Source organism: Diadema antillarum, unplaced genomic scaffold (genome assembly GCF_040938485.1).
Source record: "Diadema antillarum isolate AM-2024a unplaced genomic scaffold, OU_Dant_1.0 seq00000523_RagTag, whole genome shotgun sequence".
Lineage (NCBI taxonomy): Eukaryota > Metazoa > Echinodermata > Echinoidea > Diadematoida > Diadematidae > Diadema > Diadema antillarum.
Genome location: NW_027271475.1, coordinates 878,672 through 895,030, shown reverse-complemented (window position 1 = coordinate 895,030; position 16,359 = coordinate 878,672). Strand labels below are relative to the sequence as shown.

At 35.7% G+C, this 16,359-nt stretch overlaps 1 protein-coding gene and 1 long non-coding RNA gene across 2 annotated transcripts in view; both read right to left on the bottom strand.

The window, feature by feature from the left end:
- Positions 1-1,160: 1,160 nt before the first annotated feature.
- Positions 1,161-3,602, bottom strand: LOC139734329 (uncharacterized). Its single transcript, XR_011711155.1, has 4 exons — positions 3,541-3,602; positions 2,655-2,726; positions 1,708-1,779; positions 1,161-1,194 (listed from the first exon to the last, which is right to left on the bottom strand). It is a non-coding gene; the product is annotated as an uncharacterized lncRNA (long non-coding RNA).
- A 1,333-nt stretch (positions 3,603-4,935) lies between these two features.
- Positions 4,936-16,359, bottom strand: part of LOC139734357 (uncharacterized) — a 41,947-nt gene continuing 30,523 nt past the window's right edge. The window contains exons 3-7 of the mRNA XM_071645149.1: positions 9,902-10,010; positions 7,367-7,432; positions 6,787-6,873; positions 5,652-5,784; positions 4,936-5,098 (exon numbers count right to left, since the gene is read on the bottom strand). Coding sequence (XP_071501250.1) covers positions 4,936-5,098; positions 5,652-5,784; positions 6,787-6,873; positions 7,367-7,432; positions 9,902-9,989 — 537 coding nt within the window. The 5' untranslated portion in view covers positions 9,990-10,010. The remainder of the gene's footprint in view (positions 5,099-5,651; positions 5,785-6,786; positions 6,874-7,366; positions 7,433-9,901; positions 10,011-16,359) is intronic.

Below are 16,359 nucleotides of genomic sequence, written 5' to 3'. Positions count from 1 at the left end.
CCGGTGATCAGGAGGTCGTAGGTTCGAATCCTGCTCGAGTATACGCCCATGATTTTTTAACATGGCTACGACGAAACACTAATCAATTCAGTGCTTATTTACATCGATGTAGGACAATTTGTCAAACAGTTGCAATGAAAACATCTCGACGAAAGAATTTCATGAATTTGAATCAAACTTTTGTCTACCAATCAGCAAAATACAGCTAACATGGACATTTTGTTTTTGCTTGAACATGGAAAACAACAAATTCTTCTTTCTTTGCCAGTAAATGACATTAATAAACTAAGTAATGCCTTACCAAATTATTTGTTGCTTTCTCTTTTTTTTTCATTACGTTTTGTTTAAAATTACAGTGTATTAATTTCTTTTTTTTTTTTTTGCATTTCTAAAGTATCTTGAAGAAGACGAGTTTTACATCACTGCATGTTCTGCACCCTCTCTTCATAAATGCAATTTCATCGTTCTTCAATATATTTCATCTTTTTTTCTCTCATTCTCTCTCATCCTCCCCCTCTTCCTTGGCCTTTTGCTTGTTTTAAGAGACCTTGTTGCATCCATTTCATGATGATGACACTAATACGTCATCTATGAACACTTCGCCAATAGAGAAAACACATCTCCTTTAACTATCAGACTTTGTTTCACATGAATTATGAAAAAAGTCTATGCCCCATTGTGAAACTGCTTGTCACTGCTCGTGCAAAAAACATTCATCTTCACTTTATTATCATACAACAAGAGTATAGGGTCCAGGCAGGAATCATCTGCAGGGGTAGGGATGCAGTAATATTAAATAAATACCCAATTGTTCCTATGAGATTTTTGGAGGGCACAGATAATGATGGTGAACTCGGTATATTAGTCATCAACCCTACAGCAAATGGAAACGTGTAAAATCTATTGTGTGTAGATACAATGTACTATCACAAGTAGGTCAACAACTTATAAGAATGATTTATTCTAAGTTTTGTAAGAGACACCGTTGAGGTCTTGAAATACCGTTAATGTGTACCATAGGGACATTCAGTCAAACTTATTCTTAAGCAGAAAGTCACACTTCAAACCTGCAAAAACGCATAAAGATACACAAATTTTACATATCCCATTTACCTTTTGATTTTGAGGAATTTGGGTGTTTGTCTTCCTTTCGTGGTCCCCGGACTTCTTCCCTATCATTCTCAGCGGTGTCATCTAGATTGGTTTGGGGAAAAAAGCACAGTCCAAATGCATACCAATGACTACATATGAATATCAACATTACAACGGGGCTGGATATCCACTCGTATTTAGGTACAAAGAGTTTATTCCAGAGTCAATAGCCTGCTACGATTTGACACACTTTCTGGATTATTCATTTATTCCAACAATATCTCACCTTCATACATCTTTGCTTCTCTTTTATTGAAAATCCAAGAAGCTTATACTCACATGGCATTGTTTCCAAATAAGGTAAGTCTATTTTGTTCATTTTTTTAAAACTTGAAATCAAGACTAAAATAAATGTAAGAACTTCTACAAAGTTGGGGAAATAGGTTTTTAGACAGGATATGTTTACTAGGTGATGTAGGCCTGCCTAGTCACTTTTTCATAAAGCTGCACAAAAAACAAACAAAACAAACAAAACACAAAACAAAACGAAACAAAGAACATGGATTACACTCTAATACATACATTCCTTATATCTGTTTTGTCACAATAATTTACCAGAATCTTCGGAAAGATCTTCATCTCCTTTTTTTGGACGAGCCTCCTCGTCTGAGTCACCTAGATGATTTACTTGAGAGAGAGAGAAAAAAAAAAGTCCTATAAAAAAAAAAATGCATAGCAATAAGTACATAAGCATAGCAATCTTAAAATGCGTTAGATCTCAACTCATGTGCATGTGTCAAGAGTATATTCTAGAGTCATCAGCATGATTTCTTATAAATCAATCCTATTTGATTGTGATTCTACCCTGGGTTATCCAATCTCAGTTTCAGTCCAACCACTCCACACCCCCCCCCCCTTCACCTCTTTTACTTCAGTGGACACCAGTAATAAATCACAAAACTCGGTGAACCTGTTTTCCCCAGGGTAGAGTAGCTGTCAGTATAGTGTCAAAGCACTCATTAATAAGATCCAGTGACACCGTTCACCAATATGATAAATAAAAAAGAACAAAAAAGTTTAAATGCATACAATGACTGCAAATGAACATAAGCATTACAATGGGGTTGGATATCCACTCGTGTTTATGTACAAGAGTTTATTCTAGAGTCAATAGCCTGCTAGGATTTGACCCATATCTTCAGGATTAATCATTTATTCCAATAATATCTCACCTTTAAGTGACATTTTTGCTTCTTTTTTTATTGAAAATCCGAGCTTATACTCACATGGCATTGTTTCCAAATAAGGTAAGTCTACTTCGTTCATTTTTTTAAAACTTGAAATCAAGACTAAATTGTCAGAACTTCTACAAAGTGGGGGAAATAGGTTTTTAGACAGGATACGCTTACTGGGTGATGTTGGCCTGCCTAGTGACTTTTTCACAAAGCTGCACCAAAAAACAAACAAACAAACAAACACACACACACACACACACACACAACAGCACAAAACAACGGAACATGGATCACACTCCTTATATCTGTTTTGTCACAATAATTTACCAGAATCTTCAAAAAGATCTTCATCTCCTTTTTTTGGACGAGCCTCCTCGTCTGAGTCATCTAAATGATTTACTTGAGAGAAAAAAAAAGTCATAGTAAAAAAAAAAATGCATAGCAATAAGTACATAAGCATAGCAATTTTAAAATGCGTTAGATCTCAACTCATATGGATGTGTCAAGAGTATATTCTAGAGTCATCAGCATGATTTCTTTTTAAATCAATCCTATTTGATTGTGATTCTACCCTGGGTTATCCAATCTCAGTTTCAGTCCAACCACTCCACATCCCCCCCCCCCTTCACCTCTTCTACTTCAGTGGACACCAGTAATAAATCACCAAACTTGGTGAACCTGTTTCCCCCAGAGTAGAGTAGCTGTCAGGATAGTGACAAAGCACTCATTAATAAGATCCAGTGACAGTGTTCACCAAAATGATAAAAAAGGAAATTTTAAATGTAGATAATAAGCATTTATGATCTGGATATCCACTCGTGTTTATGTACAAGAGTTTATTCTAGAGTCAATAGCCTGCTAGGATTTGACCCATATCTTCAGGATTAATCATTTATTCCAATAATACCTCACCTTCAAACATCTTTGCTTCTTATTTATTGAAAACCCTTACACTCACATGGCATTTTTGCCAAATTAGGTAAGTCTATTTCTTTCATTCTTTAAAACTGAAATCAAGACTAAAATGTAAGAACTTCTACAAAGTGGGGGAAATAGGATTTTAGACAGGATATGCTTACTTGGTGATGTAGGCCTACCTAGTGACTTTTTCACAAAGCTGAACCCAAAAAATAAAATAAAACAAAACAAAACAAAGGAACATGGATTACAACTTTTATACATTCCTTAAATCTGTTTTGTCACTATAATTTACCAGAATCTTCAAAAAGATCTTCATCTCCGTGTTTTGAACGAGCCTCCTCGTCTGAGTCATCTAGATGATCTACTTGAGAGAAATAAAAAGTCGTAGCAAAAAATACATAGCAATAAGTACATAAGCATAGCAATCTTAAATGCGTTCGATATCAACACATGTGCATGTGTTCAGAGTACATCCTAGAGTATTCAGCATGATTTCTTGTAAATCAATCCTATTTGATTGTGATTATACCCTGGATTAAAGGGAAGATAAACCCCAAGAGCAATGTGGATTGAGTGAAAGCAGCAGCATTAGTAGAACACGTCAGTTAAAGTTTGAACAAAGTCGGACAATCGATGCAAAAGTTATGAATTTTTACAGTTTTGGTGCTGGAACCGCTGGATGAGGAGACTACTAGAGGTTATGACGTATGAGTGGACAACAATACCAAGAAAATATAAAGAAAATACTACAAAAATCAATTTTTCATGAAAATTACAAATTCCATCAACTTGATATTTACATATGTTAAGGGTAGCAATTATTCCCCCTGCTTTCTGAAAGCGGTTGGTCCATTGCTCTTTCATAATTCTAGAAAAGTGAATTTTTGTTGAATGATATGATATATGTCTTCATAAAAAGCAATGCTATAAATATTTTTGTATGAACCAGATGTATATCGGAATGGACTGATGAATTTGCATTCTTTTCAACAAGTTCAACCAAATTAACAAAAGACTTTCATACAGCGCTTACGTGTAGAAATTGCCATCTCCTGCTTGGCTGTTTTCATTTGCTCTTCTGAAAGATCATTTCATATTGTGTAAAGTCGGTGGTTCTCAAGGTCATTACAAACTAGTGCTAATTGTGAAATGGCTATTTTTTTTTTGACGACTTTTATCCATAAAATTATGTCTGCGTTTTTCTGATACGCAAACGTTCGATATATTTATTGCTTCTATTAAAGTTGTCGGGTACACTTAATCGATACAAGCATACAACATTGCTTCCTGAGACACTCGCACACACACTCACATACACACCTTTGGTTCTTGTGTAAAGTTTAATTATACAGTGGGTTCAACTTTGACCAAAATCTAGAACTTAACTTTAAAATCAATTGTGGATTTAACGAGATTAATTCATGCTTTCATATTCAAATCACCAACTAAATTGTACACTATTCTGCTATTGCTCATATCAATCATGTCAATGTCAGTGTTATCCGATATATAGTTTTAGAACTATTAAGGATCAAAAATGGGAAATGTAGTTTATAACACCTAGTACGCGTAGAGCATATACATGTAAATAATGCTACTTTGCACTTTGTACAAACACGTAAACATTGCCAGTGCAATAATAATAATAATAATAAAAACAACAACGAACACATTTTTGAAAGTGCACTTAAAAAGTAAATTGATTATTATTTCCACCTTCTGAGTTACTGGCTGCTGTCTTGTGCTTTCTGTGGAGGTGGTCTCCCAGCTTACTTAGATTTCTAGCAAAGCAGAGGGGGCAATCTTTCCCTGGTGCCCTCTTAGTGGTGGTGCTGCTTCTCTGGATAGCTCTACAAATAACAAAATGAGAGAAATGACAAAACATCAATTATAAAGTTTTCACTTACATACATTTCAATGCAAACTTCAGGAGTCAGAAAGAAAAATGCAATGCAACCATAGCAGACTACCAAATCAACTTTTTTTTTAAACAACAAAAATACAATCAATTTTTAGTTAGTTGGCGATAGCTGTTACTTACTTTTTTTGGGGGGGGGGGAAGGAGGGGTGTTGTTTCCCTTCTTGATGGAAGCACATATTCTCAACTGGTTCAGTGATGCATGTGATTTTTGATAGATTTTATATCATGAGTCAATGATATTTGCTTTTTTGTTCAGATGCAAACTTCCAATCTCTAAATGTATAGTACTAATCTGACATATTTCAGTAGTCCATATTTCATGACTATGATATTATGTGTCTTCTCTATTACATCTTATTGGACTATACAAATCCAGCTGATGAGATTCACGTATACTGTATAACACGTATGAATAAGCAGTTGCGCAAAAAAAAAAAAAATCATACTTGTAGAAAATAACGATAAAATATTTCCTTAAATACCTTTCTCGGGACAGATATATATATTTCCATCGCTCCTCCCCGCACAATTTATGTTCTCGTTCCAAGTGTTTGCTCATATCCCGTGTTTTCTTGCAACACAGTACACAGGCTCGCTCCATCCGATTCGATCTTCCTAAAATCAGGGAAACCACAAGATGATAATCTAACTTTTGTCTATACCAATTAGCAAAATACAGTAAACATGGACATTGTTTTGCTCAAGCATAGTAGACACTGAACATCAACATCTCGTTTTTCTTTGCCCATAAATGATATTAACAAGCTAAGTAATGTCTCACCGAGTTATTGTTTGCGTTCTCAGTCTTTTTTTTTTTCATTACGATTTGTGTAAAATTGTAATGTATTAATTGATATGTTGTCGGTTTTTTTTTTTTTGGCATTTCTAAAGTACCTAGAGGAAGACAAGTCTTAGATCACTGCATGTTCTGCATCCTCTCTTCAAAAAACGCTAAACTTTATCTTTCTTGAATATATCTCATATTTTTTCCTTCTCTCTCATCGTCTCCCTCTACCTTTCCCTTTTTGCTTGTTTTAAGAGACCTTGTTTCATCCATTCCATGATGACATTAATACGTCATCTGTGAACACTTCTCCAATAGAGAAAATATACCTCCTTTGACTATCAGGCTTCACATTAGTGTTTCACATGCATTATGAAAAAGTCTATGCCCCAGTGTGAAACTGCTTGTCACTGCTCGGGCAAAGATCATTCATCTTCACTTTATTATCATACAACAAGAGTATAGGTTCCAGGCAGGAATCATCTGCAGGGGTAGAAATGCATTAATATTAATTAATAAATATTCTGATGAGATTCTTTGTAGGGCACAGGTAATGATGGTGAACACAGTATATTAGTCATCAACTCTACAGCAAATGGAAACAGGTAAAGTCTATTGTGTGTGGATACAATGTACTATCACAAGTAGGCCTACAACTTAAAAAAATAATTCATTCTATAAGTATTGGTGCGACCCCAAAGAGACACCGTTAAGGTCTTGACATACCGTTAATGGGTACCATAGGGAAATTCAATCAAGCTTATTAAGCAGAAAGTCACACTTCAAACCTGCAAAAATGTATAAAGATACATAATTTTTTCATATCCATTTACCTTCTGATTTTGAGGAATTTGGGTGTTCGTCTTCCTTTCGTGGTCCTCGGACTTCTTCCTCATCATTCTCAGCGGTGTCATCTATATCTTGGTTTGGGGAAAAAAAGCATAGTCAAAATGCATAGCAATGACTACAAATGAATATCAACATTACAATGATCTGGACATCCACTCATGTCTATGTACCGAGAGTTTATGTACCAGGAGTTTATTCTAGAGTCAATAGCCTGCTAAGATTTGACACACATCTTCAGGATTAATCATTTATTCATATAGTACCTCATCTTCAAACATCTTTGCTTCTTATTTACTGAAAACCCTTATACTCACATGGCATTGTTGCCAAATTAGGTAAGTCTATCTCTTTCATTCTTTAAAACTGAAATCAAGACTAAAATGTAAGAACTTCTACAAAGTGGGGGAAATAGGTTTTTAGACAGGATATGTTTACTTGGTGATGTAGGCCTGCCTAGTGACTTTTTCACAAAGCTGTACCAAAAAACAAAAACAAAAACAAAACAAGGAACATGGATTACACTTTATATACATTCTTTATATCTGCTTTGTTACAATAATTTACCAGAATCTTCATTTCCGCTTTTTGGATGAGCCTCCTCGTCTGAGTCATCTAGATGATTTACTAGTACTTGAGAGAAAAAAGAAAATGCATAGCAATAAGTACATAAGCATATAGCAATCTTAAAATGTGTTAGATATCAACTCATGTGCATGCGTCAAGAGTATATTCTAGAGTCATCAGCATTATTTCTCATAAATCAATCAACAATTTGATTGTTATTCTACCCTGGGTTCATGGGTTCAATACCATTCCACGTCCAAACTGAGTTTCAGTCCAACCACTCCCCACCCCCTCCACCTCTTCTACTTCAGTTGACACCAGTAATAAATCACCAAACTTGGTGAACCTGTTTCCCCAGGGAAGAGTAGCGGTCAGCATAGTGACCAAACACTCATTAATAAGATCCAGTGACAGTGTTCACCAAAATAGTAAAAAAAAGAGAAAAGTTTAAATGCATACAATGACTACAAAATATAATTTTAATAATTTACAATGATCTGTTTATCCACTCATATCTATGTACCAAGTGGATACACATCAAGATGATCTATTTGAGAGAGAGAAAAAAAAAACAAAGGCTGAATGCATAGCAATAACTTCTGTTTTTAAGAATAGTAATCTTAAAATGATTAGTGGAAAATGAGCAAAGAAAATGGGATTCCATCGGGATTCGAACCCTAGACCTCCGGATGGCTGGCCCGGTGCTCTACCGACTGAGCTATAGACCCCGTTTACAGTGCGAGGCTCGGCCGCGACGAGGCCGCGGCCAAGCCCACCTTCCTGTCAGTGTAAACGCGCAAAAGGCCAAATGCGAGGCGAAAATTCGCCGCGCATTTGGCCACGCTCTAGAGGTGGTCTCGGCCGCGGCCGACCCGCGGCCGAGCCCGGCCTTTTCTCAGTGTAAACGCAAACTGGGCCAAATGTGCGGCCAATTTTAGTCTGGCTTCCATACCCTCTGCCTGTACTATTTCGCTATTCAGGATATTAACCCCCTCAACGTCGAAGACAAAGGATTTTTTTCCTTCGGCAAAGGCCTTTGCCCGAACGGCGACTTCGTCGCCACGGAATTCAGTTGGCAAAGGGTCTGAAAACCAGACAATACCAAATTGCGCCACTACGACAACATATTGAAAGGTTTGAATCAAAAGCGCGGCCGAGCCCGGCAGTGTAAACCGACAAAATTTCGGGGCTCAGCCTCGCAATTGAGGTTGGGCTTGGCCGCGGCCAAGCTGGGCTCGGCCCAGCCCTGCACTGTAAACGGGGTCTTAGAAAGCCCTAGATCAGTTTTCGTCCAAGACACAAATTCTCAATGCTCGGATGGTCAGAAGCTATAGCAGTGTGTTCGTGTGTGACACACTCGCACACATTTAAACCTGGCATAAACCCGAAGGATAATTCAACTTAGGGATAAATGCGAGGGATCACCGAATCTTAAAATGATTTAGATATCTACTCATGTGCATGTATCAAAAGTATATTTTAGGTTCATTAGTATGGTTGTCTACATCTCTTCAGAATTGACCATCAATTAACAAGTCAGTCATAATTTATTGTGATTCTACCCTGGGTTTATGGATTAATACCAATCCACATCCAATCTGAATATCAATCCTACCACTCCCCCGCCCCCCCCCCCCCCACCTCTTCTACTCTTCTACCAGTAATAAATCATCAAACTTGGTGAACCTGTTTCCCCAGGGAAGATGTCAGTATAGTGACAAAAACACTCCTTTAAGATCCAGCAGTGACAGAAAGCTTAGCAATGCAGCACAAGATAAAACACATGAACACCAAAATAAATAGAAAAGAAAGAAAAAGCAAATTTCAAATTCATAGTAATGACTACAAAATCATGAAAAACAACAGCAAAATGATATGGATAGACCCATTCATGTGTGTATACCAAGAATTCTAGAGTCAACAGCCTGATGACTTACAGCCAGTCCCTTAAAATCAAGCCAGAACAAAGGGGAAGCATAAATCATTAATGCCAACCCAGTGGCGGATCCAGATGGGGGCAACAGGCGCACGCCCCTTATTCTTTGTTAAAAAAGAAAAGAGATAAAAAGAATAAAAATGAAATGAAACCCGGAAGTAGCATCAGAAATATTAGTGACATCCCCCTTTACAGAATTCAGTAATCTGTTCCTGCAACCATCTAGAGTCTTGAACTGTGCAATTGAGGATTGTTGCTTGATTGGCCATCGTCAGAAAGTGACTATCATTATTCACCTTCACTTTGTTTTTTGTTTTTTTGTTTTTTGTTTTTTGTTTTTTGTTTTTTGGTAAAGGGGGATGAGGATATACTGCCTGGAGAGACTTATATTATTTGTTGTACTTCTTAAACTTAATTTGCTTTTGAAATAACAACATGTAAATGCTTCAATTATCTTCTTTACTGTGGTGTCCTTGACTGATCATACCTTCAATGTCAAACAGTCAAATATAAGTATTGGACTCAATGTCAAACAGTCAAATATAAGTATTGGACTCAATGTTTTGCACACATGAACTCAAATGATAGTATGTCTTTACCTTTCGCTGCCGAGGCAAGGTTTTCTTCTTTTTCTCCCTCTCTTGTATACTCTATATACACGTCAGGAGGTACACCGTCCTGCAACATTCTACGAAAGTCGGCTGGAGTCTGTAAATTATGAAAAAGACATAAACACACATACACACACGGAAATAGGTCAATAGCCATACAAAACAGTATTGTCACTTTATCTATCATCTTTCATGGTAAGTAAAGAATATATAATAGTTAAATTCTTAACTTGTCACTTTCGATCAACTAGGGAAAAACACACTCCTCCAGGTACAAAAGGCTTTATATTTCTTTAGATCTATTCCATCACTTGTACTATTGACCAGAATTGGAGAAAAACATTGACTTCTCAGGAAGCTCTTTATCAGTGTACTCCAAGTGTATTACATACATTGTATGTTATGTTCATAAATCATATGAGTTTGAATATTATGTGACATATATTTAGTCACCATGGAAGGTAGTTACCCTGGTGTCGCCATAAGTTGAGAGTTCTTATGTGTATGATTATCCCAACTGTTTCTCTTGTCTTTTTTTTTTTGGTTCTTTTTTGTTCTTTTGTTCTTTTTTTTTCAAATTGTTGCCAATTGTGTGTAAATAATGTGATTTTGTTTTGATTTAATAAAACATATAAATAGAAAAAAAAGAACAGGCCTATATTTAGCAGTTTAATTCATCAGGATCTATTCTTTAGGAAACAGGAGTTTAAACTGTTGTCGATTTCTTATGCAATACCCTGGATCCTACTAAGGACCATGGATCCTACTAAGGTCCATGGTATTTCCAGTTGAAGATTCTGTAGGGAAAGGTTTATGACACTGCATCAAGCATCAATGGTCAAGTGAAAATGCAAATTTTATGCTTTCCTCCGAACCTCAGAAATAAGGTCAAATGTAAAGTTAACCCGTTCCCTACAGGAATCTGGTTACCTGTATGTTAAATCTATGGGTATGGAACGGGTTGTATCACCCCAAAATGTAATATCAACGCTAAATGTAATATCGACCCTAAATGTAACACACCTTAACCCTAAATGTAATAACAAACCTAAATGTAATACATTTTAACGCTAAATGTAATAATCGAGTCAGGCCTTAATGTAATACATTTTAACCCTTAATGTAATAACCGGAGACAACTCTAAATGTAATACATGTCAACCCTAAATGTAATATCGACCCTAGATGTAATACTTTTTAACCCTAAATGTAATACATGTATCGACTCTAAATGTAAATACACATTAACCCTAAATGTAATGACAACCCTAGATGTAATAACAACTCTGAATGTAATACATGTCAACCCTATATCGACCCTAGATGTAATACTTTTTAACTCTAAATGTAATATCGACCCTGAATGTACATCTTAACCCTAAATGTAATATCAACCCTAAATGTAATACACCTTAACCCTAAATGTAATAACAATCCTAAATGTAATACATTTCAACCCTAAATGTAATACACCTTAACCCTAAATGTAATAACAACCCTAAATGTAATACATTTCAACCCTAAATGTAATATCGACCCTAAATGTAATACATCTTGACGCTAAATGTAATACATTTTAACGATAAATGTAATAACAATCCTAAATGTGATTCATGTCAACCCTAGTAAATGTAATACATTCTAACGCTCAATGTAATCATGACCCTAAATTTAATACACCTCATTATAGAGAGTGTAAACAATGCAGAATACCGGGCAAAGGGTCAGGGGGTTCATTCAGCGTTCATGATTGTTTCCAGTTTTGTTGGAAAAAAAAAAGTGGGCAAAAATTCTTTGCAAGGAAATTCTGAATATGATTAATATTGCAAGAAAAAAACACATACGCCTACTGATAAAAAGAGAATATTAAAGAGAATTAGAAATTAGAAAGATTCAGAAAGATTTCGCAAAATTTTTTATGAACCATCATTCTCTATATGTTGTTTCAATGACGAAATATCTGTCACACATTAACATGGCAGCAAATCACTGTCCGAAATATTAGCCTCATGACATTGTTCACGACTCCTGGCAATCACTACAACTTAGTGACACAAAACTGGGGCAATTTGTCATGGGGAGGGTACACGAAATATTTTTTCTTGCAATATCATTCATATTCAGAATTTCCTTGCAAAGAATTTTTGCCCATTTTTTTTCAACAAAACTGTAAGTAATATCATGAACACTGAATGAAGATTGGAATACAAAATGTTTGTGTGATTGTATAATAAAAGTAATAGATTTAAAGACTATATGTCACATGGACCTGATTAACCTAACAGCAACTAAAGGAATTAATAAGACTGTGTGATTTTTACCTGGGTAAACGACAAAAACAGAGCTAAGCAACTATTGCTGCTCTTGACTGCTATAGAAAGTTGCGTCACATCCCCTACCCCCTGACCTTTTGCCCGATATTCTTGCGTTGGTTACACTCTCTATAAAAAGGTGTATTAAATTGTAAGGTCGTAATTACATTGAGCGTTAAAATGTGTTACATTTAATAGGATTGACATGAAATACGTTTAGAGTTGTTAAAACATTTAGCATTAAAATGTATTACATTTAGGGTTGTTATTACATTTAGCATTAAGATGGATTACATTTAGGGTCGATATAACATTTAGCGTTAAGATGTATTACATTTATAGGGTTGAAATGTATTACATTTAGGGTTGTTATGACATTTAGGGTGAAGGTGTATTACATTTAGGGTCGATATAACATTTAGCGTTAAGATGTATTACATTTAGGGTCGATATTACATTTAGAGTTGGAATGTGTAACATTTAGTGTTGTTATTACATTTAAGGTTAAGGTGTATTACATTTAGGGTCGATATTACTTTTGGGGTTAAGTGGTATTACATTTAGGGTCGATATTACATTTAGGGTTGACATATATTACATTTAGGGTTGTTATTACATTTAGGGTTGGCACGCATTACATTTATATACATATTAGGGTTGTCTCCGGTTATCACATTAAAAGGGTTAATATTAGGGTCGACTCGATTGTTACATCTAGCGTTAAAATGTATTACATTTAGGGTTGTTATTACATTTAGGGTTAAGGTGTAATACATTTAGGGTTGTTATCACATTTAGGGCTAAGGTGTATTACATTTAAGGGTCGATATTACACTTTAGCGTTGATATTACATTTAGGGGTGATACAGAGGTTAACATGCTATGTTTACATTACTCACAGGTGAAACTTCAATGTTTTCTCTATACAGCTCAATGTAGTGTAGAATGACTCGATGTATACACCCTAAAAACATGCCTGAGGTATTTTCACAAAACTTCGTGTACAAGTGTATGTATGCAGTACATATTACCAGATAAAGTTTCTTTAGAGAAAACTCAACATCAGGCCATTTGGTCAAAGGTCAAGTGAAAATATTGAAATTACGTGATTTGGTCAAAATCGTAGAAATGGCTTAAGGTCAAAGTTTAGATTAAAGTGCTAATATTTCACTACTTGTGAAATTACAATATTTTTTCCTTACAGCTGAGTGTACACTTCTGCGACAACATAACTGTTCATATCAGGGTGTGGGTCTGTGTTTTTTTTTTTTTTTTTGTTTTTACTTTTCAAACCCGATCTGGCAAGAAACAGATCAACTTGCAGAAAACTGCATCCAATTAGCATGCATGTGCTTGCTTGTTACCTCCGCCAAGGGAGGAGGTTATGTTTTCGTTACTGTTGGTTTGTGTGTTTGTGATTGTACAAGGATATGTTTTATCTAAAGACAGCACAAATACAAATGTGGTATTTATCACTCGATGCTACACGTGCAGGATTGACAAAGACCCAAAGACCCATATAGAAGTGGGACCCGCCGCCATTTTCAAAGAGGTCGACTACCAATAGCCTGGAAACCGGAAGTGCCTATAGTAATACACGTAAAGTACAGCTTCGAAGATGGGGTTGGATAGGAAAAATCATTCTAATTTTAAGGAAAATTTGATTTGATTTGATTTGATTTGATTTATTTCTGCTTAAACATCAGACACACATACAACACACACTCCCACACACACGCCGCACTCACAACAGACACACACCTACGCACACACATGTACACACCAAACCACTTTTTTTTTCAAATTCCAACACACACACACAACACACTGTGTTGTGTGTGTGTGTGTTTGTGTGATGGAATTTGAAAGAAAAAATGTGGTTTGGTATGTACATGTGTGTGCGTATGTGTGTGTTTGTTGTGAGTGTGGGTGTGTGTTGTATGCGTGTGGGAGTGTGTGTTGTATGTGTGTCTGATGTTTCTAAGTGACATATATTACGTAAAAATTAGTACTCCCATACTAAAGAGTATACACTGTACCTTTCTGCAATCTTTATACAACGTATGTAGTATGAATGCATGAATGCCTGTTTTGCAATTTTGGCTTCATGTTAAAGCACATATTTGACACATCAGAGCAAGTCTTTTTTTTTTTCATCAAAACACATATACTGTGTTGAAAATGTATCTCTCTTATAAAATCCGGAGGCATATGGACAAATATTGATTTTCCTTAAAATTAGATTGATTTTTCCTACACCCAACCCCATCTTCGCAGCCGCACTTTACGTGTATTACTATAGGCACTTCCGGGTTCAGGCTTCTGGTAGTCGACCTCTTTTGTGCGCGCGCGCCGCTGTTCAATTGGCCCGTTAAAAAAAACAAAACAAAACAAAACAAAACAAAACAAAAAAACGTTTTCATTTATACGCACTGAATGGCGAGCGCTTACTCTATAGAACCTCTTTAAGACCCCTCTCCTATCATAAATATACTTATGAGACTTGACAGCAGTATTAGCACCCATCTTATTTCATTTTTATTGTGTCACATTGCCAGGTCACACATTGGGGCCATATTCACGAAATGAACCATGGTGCAATTTTTTGATTGATTTTGACTTCACTGAATATTTAGTAAACACCTTCGGACCTATGGGAAAAATATTAAAATACCCAAAATTTGCCAATACGTGCAATGATTAATTCTAAAATGGGGATACACAAACATAAAGACACACAGTAGTTGCCTACATTGTGCGGGTATTCATATACACTGTACATCACACACATACACACCCTTACTCTCATACAAGCTGTTTTGCATACCATGGCTCATCAATCACATTACAATGTGTTGGGCTTTCCTTGTATTTAGGTTTTGCCATGCAGGAAGAGCAAAGAAGGTCTTCACAATTTGCATGTCAGGGATTTCATTCCTTCACACCCAAGCCAAGGTATGGAGAAAAATAATGTTAGCATTAAATACATTGTAGTAGAATTTTAGTGTATCAACCTGGCCTTTGACCCTTGACCTGTCTGGCAGTATATGCATTGATATGAATTAAGTTTCATGATGACACCTTGAGCCACTTCCGAGATATGAAGAAGTGAAATTTAGCATTTTTGCTTGACCTTTGACCTTTTGGCAAAAAACTTTCCCAAAGAATCTTTATTGGATAATACATGTACTCACTAGTAGATTTCAAGAAACACACACACACACACACACACACACATACACACAAAATATACATTGTTCACCATTGTATCTCAACATTACATTTTGTATCACAATTTAAATCCCCCAGAAAAAAAAATGAAGAAAAAAAAGAACTACATCTAATAATCAACGTACAAACCTCCGCTCTTAAAAACATACAAAGTCATCTCAATATAATTATCAAAGTGTGTGCACTACCTCTTACTCACGTCACACACATTAAAATAATAAATTAGACTGTTTTTTAATAAAAAAAGAATATGTGTGCACACACGAGACCAAAGGGGTCTCCTGATCATCCAAACACCGCAAATAAAATTCTTATTCTATATAAACCCGTACATAATCATAAAAACAAACAAACAAACAAACAAACAGAGCAATGACCAGGATATGTTGCACATTTTATTCTGTTGAGGTACTGATTCTTATGTCATTGTATGTCTGAACAGCAGTTATACTGTCTCTCAAAAGGGAGAAACAAAATCAGTCTACTTTCAGGTCATATTTATAACACAAGTAGCGAAAATTTTACAGATGGCTGAACAACGCATACATGGAAACGGCAGAAGGTACTTCGACAGAAAATACACAGCCCCCCCCCCAAAAAAAAAAGATATGAAATAATTTTCAATCAATGCATTATGGACAACAATATATTATCAATCTTTGTCTTGAAACTCTCAACTCTTATGACACGCTACTACATCTCATTGATAAGTTTCCACTATGGTAATTAGATGTGGGTAAAATTGGACACTATTCAAGCAGTATTATTACTTTTTGGACTATATTGAACACAAATACAGTACAAAAACTGTACATTTTAGAGTTGTAGCCTAATACATGTACTATTGGTACTGTACAACAAAAACATTATTCAGACACATGAAATACTATGTGATGATATTGT